Source organism: Dipodomys spectabilis, unplaced genomic scaffold, assembly GCF_019054845.1.
Source record: "Dipodomys spectabilis isolate Male_0828 unplaced genomic scaffold, ASM1905484v1 ptg000504l, whole genome shotgun sequence".
Taxonomy (NCBI): Eukaryota; Metazoa; Chordata; class Mammalia; order Rodentia; family Heteromyidae; genus Dipodomys; species Dipodomys spectabilis.
Genome location: NW_024871181.1, coordinates 2,289,786 through 2,299,604, shown reverse-complemented (window position 1 = coordinate 2,299,604; position 9,819 = coordinate 2,289,786). Strand labels below are relative to the sequence as shown.

The 9,819-nt window shown below is 54.4% G+C and overlaps 1 protein-coding gene across 1 annotated transcript; it reads right to left on the bottom strand.

The window, feature by feature from the left end:
- Nucleotides 1-3,772: 3,772 nt before the first annotated feature.
- On the bottom strand, nucleotides 3,773-9,219 carry Tmem82 (transmembrane protein 82). The gene is made up of 6 exons (XM_042669714.1): nucleotides 9,025-9,219; nucleotides 8,772-8,844; nucleotides 8,422-8,596; nucleotides 6,189-6,606; nucleotides 4,665-4,855; nucleotides 3,773-3,922 (listed from the first exon to the last, which is right to left on the bottom strand). The coding sequence occupies exons 1-6, from the start codon at nucleotides 9,110-9,112 to the stop codon at nucleotides 3,773-3,775; spliced, it is 1,095 nt and encodes a 364-aa protein (XP_042525648.1). The 5' UTR covers nucleotides 9,113-9,219.
- Between the last annotated feature and the right edge of the window lie 600 nt (nucleotides 9,220-9,819).

Below are 9,819 nucleotides of genomic sequence, written 5' to 3'. Positions count from 1 at the left end.
TCCATCTTGGTAGTTGCACAGATCCCTGGGTTTCCTCTCATCTCTATTAAAAAAACAAACAAACAACAACAACAACAAAAAAAACTAGTCTGAACGCTGGATGCAATGACTCCAACCTCTCAGCTACTCAGGAGGCAAAGGCAGGAGGAGCTTGAGTTCAAGGCCAAACTAAGCAAGTTATTAAGACCCTATCTAAAAAACAAAATAGAAGCCAGGCACTGCGGTTCATGCCTGTAATCCTAGCTATTCAGGAGGCTGAGGTTTAAAGATCACGGTTCGAGGCCAGTCTGGGCAGGAAAGTCCATGAGACTCTTACTCCAATTAACTACCAGAAAACTGTATGTGGCACTGTGGCTCAAAATGGTAGAGTGGTAGCCTTAAGCAAAAGTGCTCAGGGACAGCACCCAGGCCCTGAGTTCAAGCCCCATGGTGACAAACAAAAAAAGAAGGAATAACAAAAACATCCTGAAAGGTTGGAGGTCAGGCTCAAGTAGTAGCAGAAGGCCCTGGACTCAATCCACAGTACAGGAAAGAGAAGAGGAAAGGGAAAGGGAAGGAAGAGCTTGGTGCCAGTGGCTCATGCCTATAATCCTAGCTACTCTGGAGACTGAGATCTGAGGATCACAGTTTGAAGCCAGCCTGGGCAGAAAAGTCCAATTACCAATCTCCAATTACCACTCAAAAACTGGAAATAGAGTTGTGGCTCAAAGTGGTAGAGTGGTAGCCTTGAGCAAAAGAGCTCAGGGACAGTGTCCAGGCACTGAGTTCAAGCCCCATGACTGACAAAAAATAACATAAATAAAGAAGAAGTAAAAAAGAGAGGAGAAAGCTGGGCACTGGTGGCTCACACCTGTAATCCTAGCTACTCAGGAGGCGGAGATCTGAGGATCTCGGTTCAAAGCCAGCCCGGGCAGGAAAGTCCGTGAGACTCTTTTTTTTTTTTTTTTTGGATCCAATAGTGGGGCCTGAACTCTGGTCCTGGGCGCTGTCCCTCAGCTCTTCAGCTCAAGGCTAGCACCCTACCACTTGAGCCACAGTACCACTTCCAGCTTTTATTTTTCTGCTTATGTGATGCTGAGGAATCAAACCCAGGGCCTCAGGCATGCAAGGCAAGTGCTCTACCACTGAGCCACCTTCCCAGCTTGTCAGTGAGACTCTTATCTCTAATAAAAACCACTAGACAACTGGAAGTGACACTGTGACTCAAGCGGTAGAGCACTCGCCTTGAGCTGAAGAGCTGAGGGACAGCGCCCAGGCCCAGAGTTCAAGCCCCACGACTGACCAAAAAAAAGAAAAAGAAAAAAAGAAAGAGGAGAGAGAGAGAGAAGGGAGGGAGGGAGGGAGGAAGGGAGAGAGGGTAGGCTAGAGTCTCAATAGCAAGTGTTAGTTTCTAGATTAAAACTTGTGTATGGAAAGAAAAAGAGAAGTAAAAGATAAAAAGTATTTTTCATCCACATCATACAATGCCAACTGCCCCGTGTCCTCTGGCCCTAAAACCTGTTTCTCCTGCTAGGTTTCTAACCCTCAGTCCTTCACCCCCCCTCATAGGGATGGAACCCAGGGCCCCACGGTACTCTACCACTGAGCAGCCACCCCAGTCAGAATGATGCCATTTTTATACCCTTGTCAGACAAAATAATGCCTACAAAAATAATTTGATAAGGAAAGAATCCTATCCCAGCTCACATGTTCACATTTTTGTTTGGAAAACGATCCCAGTGCCCATAAAAAGAAAAGGACAGTGGTGTCCTGTCCCCAATTGGTCTCCAGCAGCGCCAGAGGCTGAAGGCTGGAACACCTTCCAGCAAAAACATTGGGCCCCCAGTTGGAGCCCAGAGCCACGTCTGGGTCTGGTGGAGCTGGCCCCGTGCCCACCCAGCTGAGCCATTTCCTCCACACGGAGCAAGCTGCCTACCTGCCGGGAGGGAAGGGTACTGGTGCCTAGGCAGGGGTGGGGCTTCCATGGGGATCCCCCATTCTAGAGGAGGATGCTCAGGTACCCTGTAGGTGCTAAAACCACCCAGGGCTTTGCAAGCCCAGAGCCCCTGGCCCTGCCTCTGACCCATACCCTGTAAGTAGTCCTAGATGGTGTGGCTGGTTTTGCTTTTTTGGTTTTGCTAAGACTGAGGCTTGAACTTAGGGCCTGAGTAGATATCTTATCATCCTCACTCAAGACTGGTGTTCTGGGCTGGGAAGGTGGCTCAGAGGTAGAGCTCTTGCCTCGCATGCATGAGGACCTGGGTTCGATTCCTCAGCACCCCATAAGCAGTAAAAGCCAAAAGTGGTGCTGTGGTTCAGTGGTAGAGCTCTAGCCTTGAGCTGAAGAGCTGAGGGACAGCGCCCAGGCCCAGAGTTCAGGCCCCATGATTGGACAAAAAAAAAAAAAAAAAAAAAAATATATATATATATATATATATATATATATTGGTGTTCTACCACTTTGAGTCTCATGGACTTTCCCTTCTAGGCTGGCCTTGAACCATGATCCTCAGGTCTCAGCATCCTGAGTAGCTAGGATTAGAGGCATGAGGCATCAGTGCCCCACTTAGTGGTCTTTGTGTGAAAAGACTGCCCCTCAGAGCCTGGAGTCCTTAAAGGCTCTTCTTCAGGCTGTACCTCCTTCCGGTAGTCCAAACAACCAGCCCCTGGCCTGGAGGCACCCCTGCCCCCTGCCCTCTGCCCTTTGCCCTCTTCTGGGATGGTTCTCATGTGAATGGTAGCCTCTGTCTCTGCAACCAAACCACTCACAGGGCAGGCTGGCTGCCTGACCTGGGAGAACAGATCTATTCGAAAGGCCCAGACACGGGGCTGGGAAGGTGGCTCAGTGGTAGAGTGCTTGCCTTGCGTGCATGAGGCCCTGGGTTCGATTCCTCAGCACCACATAAGCAGTAAAAGCCAAAAGTGGTGCTGTGGTTCAGTAGTAGCGCACTAGCCTTGAGCTGAAGAGCTGAGGGACAGAGCCCAGGCCCAGAGTTCAGGCCCTACAACCCCCCGCCCCCCCAAAAAAAAAAAAAAAAGAAAGAAAGCTGCCAAGGATATTCTAGAACCTTCCAGGAATGAACCTACCTATTTCTCAGGACCCTGTGAACTTCCCTGGCCCCCAATTTTCAACCAGAAGAGGGAAGCAGGGAACATGCAAAAGCTCAAGAGGGGCAGCGCTTAGCTGAGATTGCACGAAGGGAGACGGAGGAACTAGTCCCCAACACTGCGCTTTGCTGGCCTTCCTCTTGCCTCTGAATGGGGTAAAGATGGGAAGGACATCCATGATCTTCCACAAGCCAAGGCTGGGAGCTGGGGACCAACAGCACTGTCACGCTCCCTCCAGCTCCACTCGGGGATGGGATGGGACAGGCACCATCCCCCGGGGCTCCTCTGCACCTCAGTATTATATTCCTCCCTGTTCCAGACCCCAGTCTCTCTTCTGCAAGGAGCACTGTCCCCAGGAAACCCACCTGTGCCAGCCCGGAGATACATGTGTCTCTCCCTCTCCTTATCTGGGATTCTAAGCACAGGATGAGAAAACCATCTTTATTGTTCATGAAGAGGACAGCGGGGCGGGGGGGAAGGGGGGGTAGTGGTGGGAGGGGGAGATGCTAGTCTGAGGACACAGTCACCCCGAATCCCTGCTCACTCTGACAAGAGGGACTAATGGGGGGCTCTAAGAGCCCTGTCCACTGAGGTCCCCCCTCCCCTTAGGGCCCAACCCCATGTCCAGATGGGCTCCGCCCTGTCACTCCGCCTCCTGAGCAGCATCCTGAGAAGGCCTGGCTGGTCAGCTCTCCAGTGTCTGTGCCGACTCCAGGGCTTCCCTGGGGATGTCAGGAGACGCCATCCTCTGGGACGGGGCTGCCAGGGTAGTAGCAGTGGGAGATGGGGGCTGGCGTGGAGCTGCCCCAGACGAGGGCCTCAGGGGTGGAAAACTCTGTCGGAAGGAGGGGAGAAAAGTAATATGCAACACCACCCAATTTCCATCCCTCCACCCCCGCTTGGCCTCAGGACCCCCATTAACTGAGACCTTCCTCCATTCTGGCTTCTGGGGTACTGAGCAGGGTGGGGTGCTGCTCTACCTTCTCCCTCCCAGAGACCCCAAAGCTCAGCCACCAAGAGGCAAGAATCAGGAGATCCAGCCCACTCTCCCTGGCTGCCAGTTTTTTGGTTTTTTTTTTCTTCCTCTTCTCCTCCTCTTCCTCCTCCTCCTCCTCTTCTTCTTCTTTTTTTTGGTTGGTCATAGGGCTTGAACTCTGGGCCTGAGTGCTGTCCCTCAGCTCGTCAGCTCAAGGTGAACACTCTACCACTTGAGCCAAAGTACCATTTCCGGTTTTCTGGTGGTTTATTGGAGATAAAGAGTTTCATGGTTTGGGGCTGGGAAAGTGGCTCAGTGGTAGAGCGCTTACCTTGCATGCATAAGGACCTGGGTTCAATTCCTCAGCACCACATAAGCAAAAAGAAAAAAGCCGGAAGTAGTGCTGTGGCTCAAGTGGTAGAGCGCTAGCCTTGAGAGCCTTGAGCTGAAGAGCCGAGGGATAGTGGCCTGGCCCAAAGTTCATGCCCCATGACTGGACCCAAAAAAAAAAGAGTTTCATGGCTTTTCCTGCCAAGGCTGGAAAGAGTGAGACAAAGATTTGGGTGTAGATTCTGGGGAGTATATGGGGGAGGGTGCCCACCTGTATCTGGCAGAGGTCCAGCAGGATATGGACGCCCAGCAGGCACCAGAGCTCACCCAGCAGGGAGACAAGTATGCCCAGGAGGTCCAGCCAGCGGCCCACAGTCAGCAGCAGCACGAAGAGGCCGCCCATGCGCACAAGAACTGTCTGGACCTGGCTGTGCAGGCTGAAGCGCTGATGCCGCTGCTCTTCTACAAGACAGGCCCCGCCTGTCACCACCGACCACTGCCATACCCAGGCCTGGCTGGGCCAGCCTGGACCTCTTAGCTGCCCAGCCTGCTCCCAGCCTTCCTCCCTGCCCTCCTCAAACCAGTTGCTCTTTGAGCAGCACGGGGAGCCCAGGCCTACCTCCCAGGAGGCCGTACTCTGCTGGGTGAGGCCTGAGCCCTAGTGCCTCTGGCTGCACAAACCTATGCTGATCACCCCAGCCACTTCACCAAAGCTTAATGGAAGTCCACGCTCCTACACCACACCCTTGTCCCATCCACTTCCTCTCTCCAAAGCCTCTCATGGTTCCTGGCTTCTATTGTTTTCTTTTATGCATATGCCCACAGTCCTTAGGCTTGAACTTGGGGTCTGGGCATTGCTCTAATCTGATTTTTTGCTCCAGGCTAGTACTTTAGCTTTTTAGTGGTTAGTTGGAGATAAAGAGTCTCACCAATTTTCCTGTCCAGGCTGGCTTCAAACAGTGATCCTCAGATCTCAGCCTCCCTGCATGGCTAGGATTACAGGTGTGAGCGGCCAGCACCCCACATGTTTTTTTCATTTCTTTGAATTGGATCTCTCTACCTGTGTCTAGACTGGCCTCAAATGCAAAATCATCCTTGCTTCTAACTCTTGAGTGCTGGGAATACAGGCAAGTGCCATTATGCTCACCTGGTTCCTGACATTATAATCCAGTCTCTACTGATCAGCTAAAGTGACCTTTTAGCCATATCAACCAGATGAAGCTGTTCCTCTGTTTATAACCCTCCCAGGACTTCCTGTTGAGTTTAGAGTAAAATCCAAACTTCTCTCTATACTGACATGCAAGGTCTTGCTTGCTGTGGCCTGAGCCACTTCCAATTTGTAGCTGACTCATTCCCCGCTGCTTCCTACACTTCCTTTTTGCTCATTGGACATATTGAGCGTATTCCCACTTCAGGGCCTTTGCACTTGCTGTTCTTTCTGCCTGGTCCTGCAGCTCCCACCCCATCCTTACTCTGCAGCCAGGTGGCTTATCCCAGACGCCACATCTAACCAGATGCCTTTTCCTGCTTGGGACTCTGCAGTGGTTTCTCATTACACTGCCCAGCCTGGTTGATCAGTGGGGTCTTTAAGAATGTGGCCAGCCTTCCCCAACACCTCTACCCCATGCCATTTGGGTATACTGGTGCATGCTGCACATGGGCAACTCCAGCTGCTCTGAAATGCCCCACCAGACTGTGTCTGTCCCAGACCAGGATGGCAGAGCTGGGGTCTGAGCCTGGGGCAAACAGTGGGCTGTGACCACCAGTCGGGAGGATGCAGCCTCTTGGCCCTCACCCTGCATGTAGATGACCAGCAGTGCATAGCAGATGGTGAGTGGTGTCCAGAAACGCACAGCCTCTGAGGTGCTCAGGAAGTCCCGGTTGATGAGGGCCACAGCTGCCAGGTCACCCACGGCAAAGGCCACGGCCAGAGAGCGGCCCAGCAGCCTGGGGAGACGGTAAGCACTGGCCAGCAGGCCCAGGCAGACCCCGCAGTAGTTCTGGCTGCTGTGCAGTTCGTAGAGACAGAAGACGTGGCGGCGGAGGCGCTGGGCACTGGAGCCCAGCAGTGCAGCCAGCCCCAGGCTCAGCAGCAGGTTCAGTGTGCGGTGAGGGGCGCCCTCCTGCAGGAAGCTCAGCCCGCAGCTCAGGCCGCAGCCCAGTGAGTACTGGCACAGCAGGTAGAGCTTCAGGTGTTCTGTGTTCCCAGGGCCCTGTGGGAGAGGCGGCTGCTGGGGGCTGTCATGTCACACAGACTCCACTGCAGGAGGCTGGGGGCTGAAAGGACCTAGAGAGCCTTCCAAAGAGGGGGAGCCCTGTCTTCGGGATGGGCCCTAGTGGAGGGTTTCCACTCGCCCATCTGACTCCTGGAGGATGACCATCAGAGCCCAGAAGACTTGGCTTCAAACTCAAGTTGCATGGGATGGGTATACCTGTAATCCCAGCACTAAGGAAAAAGGATCATGAGGTCAAGGCCAGCCCGGGCTACAGATCATGAGCCTGTCTAGCCAAGTACTGACGCCTTACTCTTGTAATCCTCGCTACTCAGGAGGCTGAGATCTGAGGATCATAATTTGAAGCCAACCTAGGGCAGGAAAATCTGGGAGACTCTTCTCTCCATTAAACCACACACACACACACACACACACACACACACACACACACACACACACACACACACACACACACACACATCCAGGAGTGGTGCTAAGGCTCAAGTGGTAGAGGACTAACCTTGAGTATAAAAGCCCACACCCAAAATTCAGCAACAACAACAAAAAAAGCCTGTCTCAGCTGGGTGCCGGTGGCTCAAGCCTATAATCCTAGCTACTCAGGAGGCTGAGATCTGAGGATCTCAGTTCAAAAACAGCCCTGGAAGCAAAGTCCATGAGACTCTTTTTTTTTTTTGGTCGGTCATGGGGCTTGAACTCTGGGCCTGGGCGCTGTCCCTCAGCTCTTCAGCTCAAGGCGAGCGCTCTACCACTTGAGCTACAGCGCCACTTCCGGTTTTCTGGTGGTTTTATTGGAGATAGGAGTCTCACAGTCTCTCTTGCCCGGGCTGGCTTTGAACCGCGATCCTCAGATCTCAGCCTCCTGAGTAGCTAGGATTACTTACAGGCGTGAGCCACCAGCACCCAGCTTCCATGAGACTCTTATCTCCAATAAACCACCAGAAAACTGAAAGTGGTGCTGTGGCTCAAGTGGTAGAGTGCTCGCCTTGAGCTGAAGAGCTGAGGGACAGCGCCCAGGCCCAGAGTTCAAACCCCAGGACAAAAAAAAAAAAAAGCTTGTCTTAAAATAAAAACCTCCTAGGGCTGGGAAGGTGGCTCAGTGGTAGAGTACTTGCCTTGCATGCATGAGGCCCTGGGTTCGATTCCTCAGCACCACATAAGCAGAAAGAAAAATAAAAAATAAAAAAAAATAAAAACCTCCTAGACTCCATCCCTGCTGGCTGTTGACTGTGGGCTCCAGCTGAGCCTTAGTTTCCTTACCTAGAACAAAAGATCACATCAAGCCCTTTGCTCCTATGGCCATGGGGACTGTGGGGAGTGGGGGGGGCGCACGTGAGCGTGCTGTGTGGGTATACCAGGGCTTGAACTCAAGCCTCATGCTCTCACTTAGCTTTTACACTCAAGGCTGGAGCTCTTCTACTACTTAGCTATAGCTCCACTCCTGGCTTATCCTGGGAGATAAGAGTCTCACAGACTTTCTTGCTGGAGCTGGCTTTGCACCTGGTACCTCAGATCTCAGCCTCCTGAGTAGCTAGGATTACAGGCCTGAGCCACTAATCCCCAGTCAGGCTGGGGGGATTAATGAATGCCGATGAATGAATGAATGAATGATGTTCCAAGCCTGGCTTTGGGAAGCTTGGTATCCAGAGCCAGCTTCTTTTTCTTGGTATCTGCTGGGAGTGCAGATGTGACTTAACCCTCACCAACCCAGGGAATAGGCAACTGCTCCTGGCCTAAACCGGAGGGAGGAAGGGGCTCCAGTGAACAATCCTCCTCAGTCCACTCCTGTGCTCTTACCTTGTTCAGGGACAGCAGTGTGGACACAGCCCGGAGGGAGAACTCCAGCACCACCAGGGCGGCCACCCGGGCCCCCACCACCATCAGGATCAGGGCCAGCCCCACCAGGTGCACGGGCTCCAGCCAGGCCCACTGCGCCCGCAGGCGCTCCTTCTCAGGCTGCCGCTGGGGGGCACTGTGGGGAGGGGGCACGGTGGGGAGGGGGCACTGTAGGGAGCAGGTGCCAGCACACCCCCCTGGGGGTGGCCCAGCCACCCACCAGTGGAGGCATGCTCCTCCCAGCCCTCCCCAGAGAGGCCAGGGTCCCCACAGGACCCCCTCCCCCTTCATATCCCCCTCCCCCCACTCACTTGGCACAGCCCATGAAGAAGTACACTTTCAAGACGCTGCTCAGAACCGAGACTCCAAATGCTCCCACCAGGCCTGGGACGGGGCGGGCGGGGCCGGAGGAGGCCAGGAGGCCGCCGCAGGTGGAGGCATGGGGTGTGGGTGCAGGCACAGGTTAGCTCAGGGCCACGTGGATAGGGGGAGCCCAAGTGGGAGGGACCCACCACGCCCACCCCACAGCGGCGGGGCCCAGGCGGGAATGGAGGGGGCGCTCACCTTGCAGGAGGCTGTCCAGGAGATTGGAGCCCCATTCCAGGGATGGGAGGCTGGGGAGCCAGGCAGAGAGGGACGGCAGGGAGAACATGGCAGCCGGGACGGGCCCCAGCCACCAGCTAGTTCGGCCAAGGGACAAGACCTAGTGATGTCACTGGGCAAAGGTATGGGGACTGGTGGTGGGGAGGAGCCAGGAGAGGTCAAAGGCCAAGTGGGGGAGCCAGAGGCCTTAACCCTTGAGGGCTGTGGGAAGGAAGGCCCAGGCTGGGGTTCAGGGCCCCTGGCTGCCCCCCCCCCCTGTCCAATGTGGGCGGTAGGCACAGGGGTGTCTATAGGCCTCTGTCCTACTAAAGTCTGGCTTCCACTTCTTTCTCCTCCCTCAGGGTTTTGAGCCTCACACTCCTTTCTGAAGCCCACCTATGCCGGTCCTGCGCAGTTTCAGCCTAGGTGTGGTCTGTCCTTCGCGGTGAAGTAAGGGTCTCCCCTAGCCGAACACCAGGCTCTGTCCGAGGGGCTCCATGAAACCCGAGGTCAGGGTCTGCTCTCTCCACGTGAGGCCTGAGGTCTCCCACTGCCTGGTCTCAGGTTCTGTCATCTAGCGCCCAGTGGCCAGGCTTTGTTCTACATCTCTCCCAAACCGAGATCAGGCCCTGCCCTCAGCCCAAGTCTGGGTCCACGGCCAGCTGTCAGGCTCCAGTCTGCTTCCAGCCAGTCGGCAGGTTTGGACTCTTCCCCAGCTGAGGTCACTGCAGGGGCGCTGTGACCTTGGCGCTTACATTCTCAATCGCCCACTAGGTG